The sequence below is a fragment of the Limanda limanda genome, chromosome 15, assembly GCF_963576545.1.
Source record: "Limanda limanda chromosome 15, fLimLim1.1, whole genome shotgun sequence".
In the NCBI taxonomy this organism is placed as follows: Eukaryota; Metazoa; Chordata; class Actinopteri; order Pleuronectiformes; family Pleuronectidae; genus Limanda; species Limanda limanda.
The window spans coordinates 10,232,809-10,250,624 of NC_083650.1; the positions used below are offsets into that span (position 1 = coordinate 10,232,809).

The 17,816-nt window shown below is 41.7% G+C and overlaps 3 protein-coding genes across 3 annotated transcripts; 2 read left to right on the top strand and 1 right to left on the bottom strand.

Annotated features, from left to right (window-relative positions):
• The first annotated feature begins 6,092 nt into the window (after positions 1–6,092).
• Positions 6,093–7,479, top strand: LOC133020215 (DNA damage-inducible transcript 4 protein-like). The gene is made up of 2 exons (XM_061086695.1): positions 6,093–6,364; positions 6,602–7,479. The coding sequence occupies exons 1-2, from the start codon at positions 6,199–6,201 to the stop codon at positions 7,114–7,116; spliced, it is 681 nt and encodes a 226-aa protein (XP_060942678.1). The 5' UTR covers positions 6,093–6,198; the 3' UTR covers positions 7,117–7,479.
• A 552-nt stretch (positions 7,480–8,031) lies between these two features.
• On the bottom strand, positions 8,032–14,092 carry dnajb12a (DnaJ heat shock protein family (Hsp40) member B12a). The gene is made up of 9 exons (XM_061086692.1): positions 13,912–14,092; positions 13,387–13,564; positions 12,439–12,584; positions 12,180–12,350; positions 10,913–10,995; positions 10,716–10,825; positions 10,449–10,621; positions 9,725–9,867; positions 8,032–9,012 (listed from the first exon to the last, which is right to left on the bottom strand). The coding sequence occupies exons 1-8, from the start codon at positions 14,042–14,044 to the stop codon at positions 9,746–9,748; spliced, it is 1,116 nt and encodes a 371-aa protein (XP_060942675.1). The 5' UTR covers positions 14,045–14,092; the 3' UTR covers positions 8,032–9,012; positions 9,725–9,745.
• Positions 14,093–14,161: 69 nt separating this feature from the next.
• On the top strand, positions 14,162–17,729 carry trmt2b (tRNA methyltransferase 2 homolog B). The gene is given in 3 exon segments (XM_061086693.1): positions 14,162–14,733; positions 14,736–15,097; positions 16,013–17,729. Coding segments are annotated over 3 exon segments (1,458 nt in total). The 5' UTR covers positions 14,162–14,258; the 3' UTR covers positions 16,634–17,729.
• Positions 17,730–17,816: the final 87 nt, after the last annotated feature.

Genomic DNA, 17,816 nt, shown 5'->3' on the forward strand with positions numbered 1-17,816 from the left:
GAAAGTACCAACTGATCACCTTCTAGGATGCTGCTGCTGAGGGGGAGGGAGGGGGTGAGGAGAGAGAGAGAGGGAGAGAGGGAATGAGAGAGAGAGAGAGAGAGAGAGAGAATGAGAGAGAGAGAGAGAGAGAGAGAGAGAGAGAGAGAGAGAGAGAGAGAGAGAGAGAGAGAGAGAGAGAGAGAGAGAGAGAGAGAGAGAGAGAGGGAGAGAGATTATGGTTGAAATTTGAGATGAAAAGACTTTTCATGGAACAATGGTTTGTTCAGGTGGGACAGTTTGTGTAGTGTGAGTCTCAGCCGATTGATTGTGTTGGTCATTTAGTCTAAGATGTTATAAAATCTATCTATCTATCTAACTATCTAACTATCTAACTATCTATCTATCTATCTATCTATCTATCTATCTATCTATCTATCTATCTATCTATCTATCTATCTATCTATCTATCTATCTATCTATCTATCTATCTATCTATCTATCTATCTATCTATCTATCTATCTATCTATCTATCTATCTATCTATCTATCTATCTATCTATCTGTCTGCCTATCTATCTATCTATCTATCTATCTATCTATCTATCTATCTATCTATCTATCTATCTATCTATCTATCTATCTATCTATCTATCTATCTATCTATCTATCTATCTATCTATCTATCTATCTATCTATCTATCTATATATCTATCTACATTAATCAATATCAATCATAATAACATAGATATTACTCAGTAAGATCTAAAGTTTCATATCTATGTCTTAACAGAGTTTAATTTATTGAAGAACACCCAAGCAAGATTTTAAATCCTTGTTTAGGGAATTCCACACTCTCAGCAAATACACACATATGGACTCTAAAAAAAAAAGAAATTCTTCTTCCTTTTATTATGATGATTGAAGTTATTAATTTTACTGGCCCTGCTTCAGCTCTCACACCTCTGTCGTTGAGCTGAATCAATAAAAACTGAACATTTATGTGTCACATTATATTAAATTGTGATATTAGTATGAACCGTCTAGATTCATGTAAAACAATGATTAATTGCTTGATACTGAACATGGTTCCTTCGTTTACTGTACATCCACCCATGCATGAAACTGAATTACTCGCCAAACCTACAACCTTCTCCTTCCTGCCACTATAACAGCAAAATATCTGAGACTAAACGTGGATTGCAGAGTTAATATTGTTGGAGATGTGATGTCTTTGCTGCCCCAGATTCGTTATCTCTGTTGATTAAGAGACGACACAAAGGCAGTCGGTCTGCGATAATTCCAATGTTTTCGGAATTGGGGCGTTTTCATTGTGCCACAGCTGTAGTACCTGACTGTATCTGCCCTGCCTGCTGCATCGCTCCCTGCCGTGCCCTCAGCCGATTCCCCCAGAGACACACACTGATTGACAGCTCATAATTGAGGTGCTGGATTAAACGATGCCATGGTTTTGTTTCTTCATCCTGAAAAGAGTGTCTTTGAAGCCCTCTTAATAATGGCAGGCACTAGACAGGGCGTCATCCATCCTCTTGGCTGAGCACTATAAAGTTTACGAGGAAAGATAAAGAGAGGGGGAGTTGTTTAAACTGAACACACACGTTAAAATGCAAAAAGTGGTCCGAGTTTCTCAATCCAGACAGGATGACATGAGTGTGAACACATTTTACAGTAGAGCTGCACACTCTCAGATTGGTGAAAAACAAACATGTGTGCAAACATCAGATCTGCAGTTGGTTTGAACTGGACTGATTGATTCTAACGCTGTGGCTCTGCAGCTGCAGCAATCAGTCTGCTTCATTCACACTGACATTAATCAGACTAAGAGCAATGAGTCAAATGAAGCAACAGGAATACAAATTAAAAACATCCCATAAACCACATATTCAGTGCGGCTCTGGGAGTCGCAGACGCAGCTTGAACCGGCTGACAGGTGAGAAGTGACAGTCACACAACTGAGAGGAGGAGCAGAACATGACAGGCCAACAATGTTCATCGTATTTATTGGAGTAAGTTACAGAAAGAAACAAACGTGTGAGTAATCCTAGACTCACAGAGCCGAAGGGGGTTTCGTGGTTTCGTGTAATCCTGATAAATGTGAGGAAAATGTCAGTCGTGTGAGAGTGGTTTCCCCGGGAGAGATGCTTTGTGAAGGAAAGAAGAGAAACCTAATTGTGATGGTTGGAATAGCTGCAGGACGGAGACATGTAAAGATCAGATGATGCCCATAAACAAAACATGTAGCCATACTGTCAGTCACCACATAACACAGAAGATAACACTATTTCACAATCCTCTAAAATATCAAATGCTTTGTGTCACGTTTTGGAACCCAAGCGCATGGCATGATGAATGGCTGTGTGGGGATCGGTTAGTGGATCAGTTAGCTTGGTGCAAACCATAAAGATGGAGGACACATCACTACTTCCTCCTGTTAAATAAAGATAAAATATCCCAGTTATTGGAGCCACCATCTTGCCCTTTTGACGCAATTTGGATTCATTAGTCTATGAATAAGTGATCGTGGTGTGGAGCTACATGGTCCCGCCTATACACACAATCAACCAATCACGAGTCAGTTTCAGCTGTCAACACCACATTACTGTAGCATTAAATAACTAAATTAAAACCAAATTTACCAGAAAATAAATTAACGCATGAGCAAACATGGAGGAGGCAGATTTATGACCTATTCTGCAGCCAGCCACCAGGGGGGCGACCAAGATGATTTGGCTTCACATCTTATTCATTTTTTGTATAAAGTCTACGGTCCAAACTGAAATGTCTCTAAATGTACCAGTTGGATTGACACTAATATTCATTCATGGTTGACATTTCAGCATTTACAGAAATGTTTATTTGTTATTGTTATTATTAAGTTACGCCCCATACGGATTATATCTAAAGTTATTCAAGATTTAAAGAGCAGTCACAACACAACAACGAGTCGTGTTTAATTCAAACCAAACACAAAAGCATAACATCGGCAGCATGTCTAAATAATGCACACGGTTCTAAAATGAGAGATCGCTTCAGTCAGGGACAAGCCACGGTAAGAGTACTTATAAATAATGATCAGGATCCTTTCCGCTGTCTGATGTCATATGTTCGCAGCTCATCACCTATGCATCGACTGTCATTAACTCCCTCACCTATCAACCGACAACGCCTGGTGACGATCAACCAATATCAATAATCAGGCTCATTTGCAGGCACAACCATAATAACTGGAAACTAGAAAAAACGAATGAAACATATCTCATTGAACCATATTTAAATTATGAATAAATGATATGTACATGTCAAATTAAATTATACGACTCTCCTTAAATATATGTACAAACCGTGGAGTGGATAGATGCTTCACAAATATATATATATATATATATATATATATATGTCGATTCTTATACTTTATATTAATAGTATCACTGTGCAGCTTCTTTGAGTGTATGGTTATGTTGCTTCTAATTTAAAGATTTTGTCTCAGCTATTTAAAAAAATGAGATACAGTCTTAGAGGATGCTTGTACGTTCACAGTTCAGCAATGTCTTGCCACACAGCCAGTCAACTATAGTTTTCTCACATTGTAGTTAAATGTTATTTCTTCAGTTGGCCTCGAATTTACAATGAAGAAGGGATTTGAGATTTTCTCTCCATAAAGACAACTTGTAATGGTTGTAAAAAAAAATTCACAGTGCCAAATGTGCTATCTCTGTTCAAGCTCATAAAATCAAAGTAATTGCTCAACCTTTTTTCAACATTCTCCATGAAGGGCGGCACTTTGAAATACTGGGTAGTTAATACTTTAACTCTCTTTTCTGGCAAATATAAAGTGTCTAATGCTCCATTAAACCCAACATTCAAAGTACAGGCCATTAGAAATAGATGTGCTAATGTGTTGGTGCAGAAGATTGTGCCTCAGCAAATATCACCAATCCCCCCCCCCCCCTTGAGATTGCAGATCTGTTTCTGCCTCCTCCAGCAATAAATCACAACCTAAAAGAAAAGCTGTCCCACCTCTGACTTCAGGTGTCGCACTGACATGGAGCCAAACACAGAACCCTGCCCTTGGAGCCCCAGGGTTTTCAGCTAATAAACACTGGGCTGTGAGGAATGAGATGATGCACACATGGGGTATTTAGCAGGGAAATTAAATGACCCTCTATTCGTGCTATGATAATATGCAGAGGGGACAACGCTGCCCCACTATTCATGTACAAAGAAAAAAACAGAAAGAGTCCAGGACTGTTACACGAAAACATTTCAGACGTCTCAGTAAGGTGGACCCTCGCTCGACAGCAGGCTGTTGCCATGGTTACAGCCTGGCAAACACAAGCCAGGGACCCTTTTACCCGTTTCTGAATTAATCACCAACATGGGCACATTCAAAAATGCCTGAAGAAGGTTGCATGTGTGCTCGCTCAGGTGTAAACATGTTGCATTATCCACTCACTGTAAGTGGCTCGTAATCACTGGATAATTCTCACAACCAATGCTTGAACAAATAGTTAATAGGAAAATGAAAAATAGAGAGGGCAAAGGTTTTTCATTTCTGATTTATTGCAATGTGCAGCAGATTAAAGCACATTGTTCCAGAAGAAGAAAAAAATCAATTCCTAACAATTCATTTTGCAGTAGATTTATTACGCGTAAATTATGGGATGGCCTGAGGCTGGCTGGCCTAACAGCTCTCTCTGGCCTTCGTTGAATAGTAAAACACAGAGCCTGTCACATTTTATTTCCTCTTTTCCATTTTAGTCCCTTGTTTTCCCTGTGAACTGTCAAAAATAATGTTTTACCCCAAACAGGGAACCTTAGTAAAATGACACATTTAACATCTGTATGCTGGGTTCAGCGACACATTAAAAAAAAGCAGGGGGAAAAAAATCATTGCAGCTTCTTTATTGTCTTTAAGGTGATGTACTGGCGCCATGATCTGGAAATACAGTGTATTACACCATTTAGGTCGAGCTATTGCATCAGTAGATATACTGTAAAGTAAACGCCTGCAGTAAATCCATCTGCAAACATTCTGGTCATATTCTTTAAGTGGATTCACCAGTTTTACCAGTACAAGTAAGTTTTGTGACCTATTTCCATGGCAGATTAGTTTTTAAAGGTATTTGATATTGTTTTCTTGACAAGTATGATTGAATAAAATGTGTTTAACTCAATGAGTCTAGAACTGAGCTTTACTAGTAGCCAACCTTCATTCGTATGGGTGTTTCACATTGCCTATGTTTGAACAGCACCCCATTGAAGTGCATGCAATGGTGTGATTTTTTAGGCTACTCCCATGGAAATCAAACACAGGGAGGGTTTAGCTCTGAAGGACTAGAAAGGGGAGAGAGAGATGTTTTTTCAGGGGTGGGGGATGGTCTCTCTCTCTCTCTCTCTGTGTTCAGGCTTGCGGTCAGCAGTTGCCCCAAAAGTTGCTACAGACCAGTCGGCTGCTTTTCTAAATCTCTTGGAATCAATCTCCCTGAGCACAAGAAGCAGAAAAGAGTTTTTGTAAATGATGAAATCCTTGTAAAAGATCACACCACCACACTAAACAAACACACATCTAACCAAACTACTGACGCAGTGTGAAACAATCAACACATGCAGTCCAGATACACTACATGTGCTGACTCTTGAATTGACTCTGGTCAATTCAATGATGACCCACATTAAAGTATTACCATAATAGTTAATAATACAATGGGTTTAATTGTTTCTGGAGCTAAAATACCTTAATTTCTGCCATGACCCTACTTTGGCTTCACAGTTTTTTTTTTTAATAAAGTAAAGTTTCAAATAATGCTCTTTTCCTTTATTATTGGTTCACAGTTATACCCACATTGATTGGCTCGGTCAGTGTGGCTTATATTTGTGGCTGTTAATATTGTAAATTAAAACTTGTGAATTAGTTTGAGTGGGGGTCAGAGGGGAGGGGGCTGCTAATCAAAGCAACTCAAAATGTTACCAGGCAGGCTAGGGAGCTAGGAGACGTGTGCCTTAACCTCATTGGTTAACCAAAACAATGGGCGGGGCGTTGGGGGCTTGGGTATTTAAAGCTTTGTTCCATTGTTACAGTGTTTTCCAGCTGGTCTGGTGCTAGGAGCTCCGGGGCCCCACTGTTACGGGACACTGTTGCACCTTCTCTCTTTTCTTTCTTTCTTCTAGCAGTCCCTTTTTTATTTTTTTTGTGTGAAGATGTCTTTTTCTTGCGACCAGTCCCTGGACGGCAGCTTCCCTCCCTCCCCGGCAGAGGACAGGGGCGCACAGCGGCTGTCCTGGGGCAGCCTGCTGCACAGGCTGGCCGAGCTGAAGGGGGCCAACCAGCAGGTCCCAGCAGAGCAGGGCTGCAGGAGCGAGTCCGGTGAGTGTCACTGGCTTTTGTTTGGAGCAGGTCTTTTGTCTTTTGTTTGTGTTGATGCAAATAGTTGCCTAGAAGCTTTTTATTTGATCTTTTGTTGAGATGTTTACTTGCACATAAAAAAAACGTAAAATAGGGTGACAAAGGGTGAAAGGAGATTAAAGCTGTTACTGACCTGCTTCTTTACCCATCATAAAACTGAGTTTTAAGATTAGCCTAACCTGTATTCTTTTGTTTCAGGATCTTTAGCAGACATGTCTCTCTCAGAGTCTGACAGCAGCCTCTTCTCTGACCCCCTGGAGGAGGCCCTAGCCACAGATGTCCGTGCAACTATCACACAAAGCCTCAACAATGCCTCCCACATCCTGGGCTGCTCCAAACTCATCCTACCCGACTGTCTCTTGCACAGCATCAGCCAGGAGCTGCTCCACCTGGCCACATGCGAGCCCTGCGGCCTCAGGGGAGCGCTCATCGACCTGTGCGTGGACAGGGGGGACCAGGGCTCCTTGTGCACTGTGGACCAAATAGCAGTAGATGCTACCCTGGTCCCAACCTTCCACGTGACCCTCGTGCTCAGACCCGAGTCCAGCGGGTTGTGGCCGAGGGTTCAGAAGCTCTTCAAGGGGAGCAGGTCCCAGCAGGCGTCTGGGACGCCTCTGGGGCCCCGGAGCACTCTGAGGCTGAGCAGGCAATTCAGGGCCATCAAGAGGAAACTGTATAGTTCAGGGGAGCTGCTGATTGAAGAGTGCTGCTGACCAAGCACTTCTCTCCTGGATGAGCTGAACCAAATTCATGTTGAGCATGAAAAAGAAGCAATGTAACGTCAATCGGCACCGACCAGATTGCCCTGAAACAACACGTACATCTCTGTGGGTGAACGTGTGACAAAGGTTTTCCTGGAACCAGCTAAAGTCATGTGGCTGCTACTCACCTGTCTGAAGGTGAATCAACAGTGAAGACTCATGTTTGAACATGGGTCGCTTCCTTTCCTATGAATGTAAAGTCACACCCTGAAGGGAACTGGCTTAAGTATTTGATAGTCAAATATTATCAACCAAACTTGTGTTGTTTTGTACATGACTCAAGGAACATTAAGAAATAAATTATTTTCTACTGAATTGTGTTGATTTTATTCTGTGAAAACAGTGTCCCATTAGCAGACTAATCCTATAAAGCATTTTCTACAGTGACCCACTGTACACACTAATGATCATAGCACACTGATAGCAGCTAGTAGACAGTAAAAAATCACATTTTATAAACTGCTGTGCTTTATTTTGTAAACTAAAGTAAACTGCACTCAGTACTCAGCTGTGGCACATGATGTGGTGAGGGGCATTCAAAAAAAGATGACCTAAAATGTCATGTGTCGATGGTTTGGTCGGTGGCTGTGTTCTAAATTGTCAAAGAGCAAGATACTGATCCTCCAACTGTCTCTGCCTGTTATGCCGGCATATACGTGTTACATATAGTATTGCTGTGTGAAGTGAATCTGCCTTTACTGTACAGAGCTTTGAGTGGTAGGTAGGACTGGAAAACGGCTTCACAAATTCAGTCCATTTACTAAGATGCATATGTGAAGGCCCAACAATCCTACATTAAAAATAGCCGACATTTTGCAAACATGCTCTGTGCTACAATGTAAAAGAGAAAAAAATCAAAATTCCCCCTTAATCTGCATCACAATTTAATGGTTTCTTCCCAGTACCAGGTGTCATTTCCAAATCAAGTTCGGTGGAAGTTTTTGCATAATTCTGCTAACAAGTAAACACAAGACACAGCTGAAAACATCATGTCATGGTTAATAACAATTAGTTTGTTATCTGTTATTTGTTATTTGCATTGACAGAACAGTATCTATCAACAGCACATTCATAAAATAGGCTGTGTGCAGTACACAGTGTCTGATTTAACTATACTTAAGTTTTCTATTAACACACTTCAGATTCAAAGATGCAGAATTTGGTACGAGCACATCAGCTCATTATAAAAGCACGAGTGTGTGCGTGAATGCTTTACAGAAAAGATATGCACCCATCAATCATTAAAGAAATTTAATTTAAAGAAACCTTTGTACAATTTTAGCTTGTTAATTTAATAAATATGGTTTAGTTTTATTTGTGCAATGATTCTCAATACTCCAACAGACTACAAGCAATTCCACATAACATTATAGTATATGATATTAACTTCAATTAACCCTGAACTGTTAAAAGTAAAATGAATATTTACATAGGTAAGAACTATAAAAATTACACACGCTCCTTGTGAGTGGCTCAGACGTCTGTCTATGAGAAGGCCATGAGGTTTCTCAAAATGTTTAAGGAAAAACAGAAAAAGATCCGGACAGAGAAAACTAAACTTAGCAGCTTCGTTACTGTTCAAATTTTCTCTTACTTTTCCCCGGACGCCCAGTGGACTCTCGCCACCCCGAAGACACTAGAGTAAGAAAATGTCAGCAGTCAACTCAAAGCTTCTCACAGTTCTACAGGAAGTCAATCTACAGCGAGTTGCAGAGAGGTTCCCTGATGAGGTCTGTCGCCCACTGCACATAAGGCATGTTTGATTCTCTTGGTTTTGCCGCAGAAATATGCTCCAATCTGAGTGGGCTCCGACCAATTTCTTCTAATTAGATTCAAGTACAGAGGAACCTGAGGAGAACAGAGGAATCAGGGATTAGCATGCAGCAATCACTTTCCACAGGATAAACTTTTAATACATTTGAATACAGCCAAGACATCAAATCAATTATTCAATCAGTACAACTATCACTTGTGCAATGTTTGGTATCAGTGGAGCAGCTACAAAATGAAATTGATGACTTGATTTTGCATGTTTGATCCACTCAACTACAACTTTTACTATTCTTACATCTCAAATAGCAGATTTCATTTCAAACACATTTTTAAAATACACTCCCCACTTACAGATGGCTAAGAGTTTTTGTTCGGTATAAAACCTGCAGCGACTTGACCCTTGCTCGACCCTTGGATTATAGGTAATCCATCACAGTGACCCATTAGTTGCCTCTATTGATGCGTCTTTATTGGTCAAAGTTCTCTCATCACATGGTAATGCAGTTGAAAGTGGGGCCTGTGTTAAACGCTCTCCTTGTTGTTGCAGTAAAAAGTTTGTGGGAATCTCCAGACATCTGAGACTGCAGCACAGCTGACCCTCGAGCAACAGGTGTCAGTCGATAGGACGGAAATAAATATATACGCGCTGTAATGGATTAAAATGAATGGCGACAGTGTCTGTATCTGTAGGTGGTGGGATAAAACATGCAAAACACCAAAGTCGCTGCTGGTCATTTACTGTGCATATTTGCAACTCTAATGTCCCTGTGATGTTCGTGCAACTTACCCATGTATGTGCAAGTGGTTTCTAGCCATCCAATAGGACCTGAATGTCTGATAGTCTGGAACAGCTGGGCGTCCCCATTCTCTGTGCCCTTTGGTACAATTCTGAATCCCCAAAGTAACGAGCACGGTACAGTAAGCCTTCCTCTGAACGCACAAGAGGAGAGCAAGTCAGTTAGCGACACTGGGCTTCAGTCAACTACTCTTAAACACACGAAACCATAATAGAAAAACAATAATACACTTTTAAAACAGATTTACTAACTCATATAACGGTTGAAATAGTATCATATCTTTTCAGGACAAAAACAAGATCAGGGAATAAAATAATAAAGAAATAAAACATTAAAATACCGGTAATAAAAATGGCGTACCAGGATTAGTTAAATGTTTTTTAAAGATATGGTTTAGGAGCAGATGTAATGTCAATGATTCTCCAAAAGGATGCGTCAGTGCATTCCAACGATCAACTAAAAAGCAAAGTCAGCAAAGAAAACCAGCTGAAATACAGGTGGTGTACTATACTATGCAGCTGCATTACTTTAGCCTGGAGCTGAGGAAATGTATTGAATTATTAATCAATCACTAGTAAATTATTCTGCATCAATTTTTAAAGCTGATTTGTTTTAGGCAGCTTTAAAGGCTAAAATATGTAAAATCAGGAGAATCACCAGCAGATTAATTGAAAATTTAAATAAGTGTGATGTGCAGCGTTTCTGTGAACTCACTCTGCTGCTTTTCCTTCCAACAGTTGTTTCTAAGGTTGGAGATATAGTCATCTTCTACACTTCTCTCCAAATTCTTCATGTTATTCCCAGAATATTCTTCATTGAAACGATCTCCCACGTAAAAAGGCACCTTCAGGTGGGATGTATGCCTTTTGTGAATGTGTCCAGCTGATCTAAGACAAGGAGGAGATACAGTAACAGAGTGAGACCGACGTCGATGCATTTCCACACAGACTCAGAAAGCATTAGGATTGTTGTGCCACTTACGGGCGGTAGCTAAGGCTGTAAGGGGGCTGGGTAACCATCATCTGGCTGAGAGCAGAAACAATGATAAGGATTAAGATAGGCATCAGCTGGACAAAGAGAGCCAGTCCTCCCTGTCATGAGAACAAAAAAAAGAGAAGTGTTTATTCTCGGCTGGTATCAAATTCAACTGTGACTGAAATATTAAAGACAGGACTTACATCTCTCTGTTGTTCTCCTCGTCTTTCTTGTCTGTTGTGTTGTGCAAAATGCATTCTTCCGTTTCTGTAAACGTGTACGTTACCTAAAATGAATGAAAGAAAATAAAAATAATAAAAACATAAACAGGCACAAAGCAGAGTTGAGACTAAGCTATCGGAGGAGATCAAAGGGCTTTTAGTAAATTCAATTACAACTATCACACCGTCGGCCTTGTTAAGACCTGGTATTAACATGTGGCAAAGGTGTTTTGATAACAAGTGGAAAACTTGAACTTCAGCCGTGAACGCACCAAAGACACTTTTAAGCTCTGACCACTCAGACCACATTCAGAGGTGGTCTTGGCCCCATTCTTTTAGCAGTGTGACCAAAAAATGTGCCCTGGGCCCTATTTAAAGGTTCTCTTAATAGGTTGACGTCCTCTGATCCACTAAAGTTTTATAATGCACCAAAATATTTATGTAGTATTGTTTTAAAACATGCCTGTGTTTATTTGCATATGAAATGGGGAAGTGAGATCCTATCACACGTGGTCACTTGAGACATACATGGTGACACATACGAGGTGTGAACTGAAGAACTAGCTGTCCACTTGTCATCGTATCACTCGAGACTGATGTTAATACCAAGTCTGATCAGGGCCAGAGGGAACAAAGTACTTCAATGAGTATAGTTACAGACAGAATTCTATTTTTAACGAGGCTGGTGAAGCATGTAACCTACATCGAGTGATCCGTTCTTAAGACATTGGTTTCAGCCTGTTCACGCCAAATAGTATATATATATCACATTATATAGCACTGCAATAAATGTAGTAATTACAGCTGAAATTACTGAAGTCTGTCTTTTTCACCCGATCACACAGAGGCAAACAAAACAAAGAACCAGGCATAATGATGCGCAATATGCTTATAAGTTATTAAATAAATAATAATAACTGCTGTAAGTTGCACTGAGCTTTGCACTGGCATCATCTGGTATTGTTTGGCTTGTGGAACAGAGGGTGTGGTTGAAAATGAGGTTGAACAGCCAGTCAGACAGCTATCTAAGATCACATCAGTCTGATCACGGATAAGATCTGAGTAAAGTTATAGAATTTCGAGACAACGCACAATAACCACCAGTGATGGCTACACAACGTCCAATGACTGCTTATGGCAAACTGATGGCGTTGAGTGGCTCACCCTCATGTCAAATGGGTTTGTCAGGCATGTAAACCCAAAATACAAGATTCCAACAGACACAGCGTTCACAATGGCCTCTACTTACTTGACGGGAAGCCTCCACCGAAGAACATGTTGAAGAGGTCCTCGGGTGAAATGTCTGCTTCAAAATCACGCTGGTGTCTCTGTCTGGTTGGATGTGATCGTTCCTCTCCATACTGGTCATATTGCTTTCGTTTATCAGTGTTGCTTAGTACGGCGTAGGCATTACCAATAGCTGAAAGAGACACACACAAATGTCCACTTATTATAATGACATTTACAAGTCCCCCATAGAACAGCAGCCGAGAGAACTTTTGATTTACCTTTAAATGCCTCTGTGGCTCCAGGTGCATGATTTTTGTCTGGGTGAAATTTCAAGGCCAGCTTCCTGTAAGCCTTTTTAAGATCCTCTTCAGAGGCCGTCTTTTCAACTCCCAGAGTTTGGTAATAATCTTTACAGCTCTTAATTCTGAAACAAAAAATAGGAATCAGATATGGTTAGAAAACCTCTAAGAGGATTGTGGAGAAAACAAATTAATAAAAATAATGAAAACACACATCATACAGATACATCTACATCCTCAATAAGCTATATGTCGTTAAACCAACATGCTATTGGCGATATCTGAGTTTACCATATGAAAATTATTATGCACTTATCTGGAGGCATTATATAAATAATATCATATGACAAAAGGTATATTTTTACAATTTAGACTGTTTTATAACCCTTATGTTAACTGTGTGAAGCATCATGGTAGATTATGGTTAGATAATTACAATGTGCATCACAAATGCATTTTCACAGTAAAAGAAGTATTTACATAAGGTTATTTGACCACATCCCCAATCCTAGATTTGATAATATATGCTTCAAGATAATCAACAACGTACTACCAATTATTGACCCTTAACCCAACCCATTGATTAACTGAGTAATGCTGCAAATCACGTTAATTTGACCAACTCATCAATGACATGTGAAACAACAGGTGTGTTTTGCAAATTCTCAGATGCAATGGCGATGCAGTGTTTTGTCTGGATAAAGCTGCAACATGCAACATCACTACCAATTTCTACACACTGGACCTTTAAGGTATTCACCGGGGCAACAAGAAAACAACATATTGGAGAAGCAGAATCATGATAAGTTTTAAGTTTTTCTTCGAGTGATATTCTGCAGACTCCCCATGGTGCAAGTAATAGACTTATTGTCGTAGTTTTAGTACTGAGAAGAACACAAGACAGGACAGATCAACATGTGCACTGACTTTCTGACAGCTTCGAGCTGCTCGGCAGTGAAGGGCTTGGCCGAGTCCGTGGCCCCCGGTGCGGACCCGGCCGGCTGCTCTGCGGGGCCGCGGTGCCTCATAGCGGGTCCGTCTCCGTTCACAGGGCCGCCGTTCTCCTCCGGAGGCTTCCCGTTCTGCTCTAACGACTCCAACAAGTCTGGAAAGAAAGTGCAGCCATGTTACTCACGGATAACAGTCGCGTATGGGTTTACCAGGCAGTTAGCACAGCGAGCTAAGAGGCTAGCAGCGTAGCGGCTACCCAGGACGTCGAGGCTGAAATGTAAACTACGAATAAGCAGAAGCTGTTTAAAGCCGGTGGGTAACCAAATACATCAGAGGAACTGTGGCTGGAGTCTGATAAAACTACAAATACCAGCATCACTCGGGGGCAGGTGGTAAGACGGTTAAGACGGTTATGCTAACGTTGGCTAATTTGGCTTCAGAGCCCTGGCCCAGCGTCAGACACACAAACCACCACAGGAAACACACGTTTGTTCGACGTACTTTTGGCTCGATCCGTGGGAAACAGGCGCTGCGCCTTGTCCAGGAACTTCCTGGCTTTGTCTGGCTGGTTGTTGCCGATCGCGTTCAGGGCTATTTTGATGCACCGATCGGCTTCGTCCTTGTTTGAGTCCATCGCGACACAGCGGAAATGTTTACTTGCCTCGGGTCGCAGCAAAGTGACGTCAGGAAGAAGTCTTTGTAATTCTACGTCATGCGAAGTGAAACGACTTTACCCTTCAGCACTTTGAATCCCTACTACAACACGCGGGTCAACCCTGATATTTGAAACTAATCCATGTCGATTATATGTTTTTAAACCTAAATGCACATTCTCTGACTTTAAAAAAATGGTGCTGGCAGCTTCACGCAGCAGGTCAGTCCTTTTTCTCAAATGCAACATTGTGTGTTCACCCAGGACTCCATGTTTGTGGTTTTCAACTGATGACAGTGTTTTAGCTGAGCAGAGGAAACCACAGTCAAAGCCCCAGCAGAGAAGAAGTCAGAAGGGACCTCCCTGTTCGTGGGAGGAGAGGCTGGCGGATGTGGTCACCCCTCTGTGGAGGCTCAGCTACGATGAGCAACTTGAGCTGAAGCAAAACCACCAGCTGAGGATCCTGTCCCAGCTCTCCGGGCATCAATCACAGTCCTTCTCCCCGGCGAGAGGTAGACTCAGCTTCCCCGTCCTGTCCATCCTGCCCTCCCCAGTGAGGGACGGCTACCGCAACAAGTCCACCTTTTCTGTCAACAGAGGACTGGATGGAAACCCAAAGACGGTGGGCTTCTACGTGGGCACAGGCCGGCAGGGGAACATCGTCTGCGTCAATGGGACCACCTGCTCAACATGCCGGAGAAGCACAAACAAGTGGCCAGATGCTACCAGGACTTCATCCGCCTGTCCCCATTAGAGCCCTGCCTGCAGTTCCACACCGGGGGTCACTGGAGAGAGGTCACCGTGAGGACCAACACGGAGGGCCGCACCATGGCTATAGTCTACTTCCATCCGCAGAGTCTCACTCAAGAGGAGGTGGCGGTCCATAAGGCTGACCTGGTGGGTCACTTTACGCAGGGTCCTGGATCTGTGTGTCAGCTGGACTCACTGTTCTTCCAGGAGAGTAGCATGACTCGCTGCACTCATGAGGAATCGCCCTACCAGCTGCTGCATGGTCAGCCACACTTATACGAGGAGGTAATATGGACCGACTGGGCACAATAACATGGAATCTGTGAGGGACCTCGCTAACTTCATAATCTTTAGACTCTCTCGTACAGTTTGTTTTTAAAAATCTTAATACAAATTTAGTTTGTTTTAAGATATCGATACATATATTTTGTTGTCATAGTTTCTAAGTGACATAATCCTGAAGACGCAGATTTGAACAGTTTTCTCATTATCATAAATAAAAATAATACTGGAAAAATTCCTTTTGTAAAAGATTCTTACAAATACCTGTTGGACATGACCTCTAAATGTAAAGTTGGTAGGGATTTAACAATATCAGACCTTGATGTTTGAGCAGAGTCTTTTTTGGTTTTCAAGTCGACTGACTTTAATGGGAGTCTCCTCTGGGTTATTATCTGTCTGGATCTAATTAAACAAGCGTAACATTAACCACATTTTCGATGACTCAATCATAAATGTACCAAAATATGAGACACACACAGAGGTGAAACTGAAATAAGTTTAGCTCAAGAGGCTGCTTGCTGCTGTGGCAGCATGTTAAGTTATTGTGATTCTTTTGTCCTGTATCGCAATGTGAGATTGTTGATGTTTGTATCACAGTTTCAGAACCGTTACACCCAGAAGGCTGCTCAAAGAGCACCTTCCTCTGCCAAGACTAACGCCCTATCTGGCCATGTTGAACAATGGACAAATTCTTGTATCCGCGCCCAAAATGCAATGAGTTCCTACAGGGGTTATTCCCCTCCCCTCTACAAGATGTTATGTTAATCAGTCCAGTATGTTTTGAGTATTCCTGCTGACAGAAAGACAGACGACAATGAAAACGTAATCTGCTTGGCTGAGTAAGAAATTGGGGATAGTAGTAAGTATTGACTTTAAGATTTTTTTCATATCTGATCCTTTGTCTCTTGTTATTCACAGTTGCTGGGATTCAAGTTCCGCATCTCTGCTGACGCCTTTTTCCAAGTGAACCAGGCGGCTGCTCAGGTGCTCTATGGGACAGTGAGAGACCTGTGTGTCCCAAACACAGAGGAAGGCAGAGAAAGAAGGACACTTGGTGGTAATCTTTTAGACGTGTGCTGTGGGACAGGTGCTATTGGCATTACCATATCACCCAGAGTGGACAACGTTATTGGTATAGAGCTCATAGAGCAGGCAGTGGAAGATGCAAGACACAACGCAGCTTTCAATAACGTCCTGAACTGTGAGTTTATTCCTGGTAAGGCCGAGGTGGTGCTTCCTGGACTCATGTCACGGCTGAGCTCCACAGGTGGAGGCCTCACAGCTGTGGTAAACCCTGCTCGGGCTGGCCTGCACCCCAGAGTGGTCCGAGCGTTACGAAACCAGCCTTCTATTCGCCGTCTGGTCTACGTCTCCTGTAAACCACAAGGAGAGGCTATGAGGAACTTCAGGGAGCTGTGCTGTGAACCCGACCCGCAGAAGAAACTCACAGGAGACTCGTTCTCTCCTACTCTGGCTGTGCCTGTGGACATGTTCCCACACACTCCTCACTGTGAACTGGTGCTCCTTTTTGAACGCTAGCAAATGTGTCACACTCAAAGGTTTAACGGGTTTAATCTTTCACCAACAATGCTGCTTTAGAAGGAGAACACGGGGTTGAATAATGATTTACATTTGCTAGATGATAATAGAGGTGTTTGTAACCACCACTCTACAGACAGAGTGGTTTTTACTTGATTAAACCTCCTTTCAGGCTTCTGTGGTACCACTGATTGTAACCTCTGTTAAGAAGGTTATGTTTTCATCTTTACCATTTATTTGTTTGTCAGCAGGACTATGGGAAAAACCACTGAATAGATTTCTTTGTGCAAGTACAGGACATGGGCATAGAGAGAGACCAGTTCATCTTGAACAGATCTAAGAATAGTTTTTCACTTTATTTTGCATTTTGAGATATGTCTTTCTGAGATAAATTTTCATAAATTTCCCAGCGAATAATTATCCTATTGTCTTTACCCATTTCACACTTGCACGGTCCTGTCAATAAAGGCAAAAAGGGCCAAAAATATATGTGCGTGCAATAAGGAGCCGCTTGAACCTAAGTGGAGACGTGGAGATGAATCATTTCCGTTCATCTATACGGACTTTTTTTCATTAACCATTTACGCTATACAATCTCTTACACTGTTTTTATCTGAGGCTATCACATTAGATTTATTACATTATACTATCAACTGTGCACAATCTGTTGGAACTGCCGCTTACTCTGCCCTGCAGTAGCCCTGTTTGTGCAATAGGTGGTGTCAGTACTGCCTCTTTGCCTCCATCCCTCAAGGGAACAGGGTGAAAACAGCTTTTGCAAAACCCCCTTGTTGGTCCATCCCATTCATATCAGTTCACTAAAGTTCAGAACATGGTGTATACAGTATAACCGTTAGTGGTCACCATCGTTTAAGTGTGGTCATACATTACGACAGGGCTCGAAGATAGGATGTTCTTTTATCTCCTTGCATGAAGTAATGGGATGATTATGCTTAAATCGTCCAGGCGGTGCCAAGGTAAACACTCAGTCAGGGAACTGAACTATATTAGCCCCACAACAGCTGCCAGGGTTACTGTGTACATAAATGTCACCAGTCTTGTGCTTTAGTCCGAAAAACTCTTGAATAATACAAATAAAGTGAATATTACAATATATATGTATATGTATATATTTTCTCAAAACATTAATGTGTAGTTATGTCCTTAAGAAAATAAAAACTTT

Coding starts and splice junctions, on each gene's coding strand:
- LOC133020215 (XM_061086695.1), top strand. CDS start 6,199: ATGTCTTTTTCTTGCGACCAGTCCCTGGACGGCAGCTTCCCTCCCTCC. Junction 6,365..6,601: donor GGGCTGCAGGAGCGAGTCCG/GTGAGTGTCACT, acceptor CTTTTGTTTCAG/GATCTTTAGCAGACATGTCT.
- dnajb12a (XM_061086692.1), bottom strand. CDS start 14,044: ATGGACTCAAACAAGGACGAAGCCGATCGGTGCATCAAAATAGCCCTG. Junction 10,826..10,912: donor GAGGAGAACAACAGAGAGAT/GTAAGTCCTGTC, acceptor TTCTCATGACAG/GGAGGACTGGCTCTCTTTGT. Junction 9,868..10,448: donor TTGGAAGGAAAAGCAGCAGA/GTGAGTTCACAG, acceptor TTGTGCGTTCAG/AGGAAGGCTTACTGTACCGT.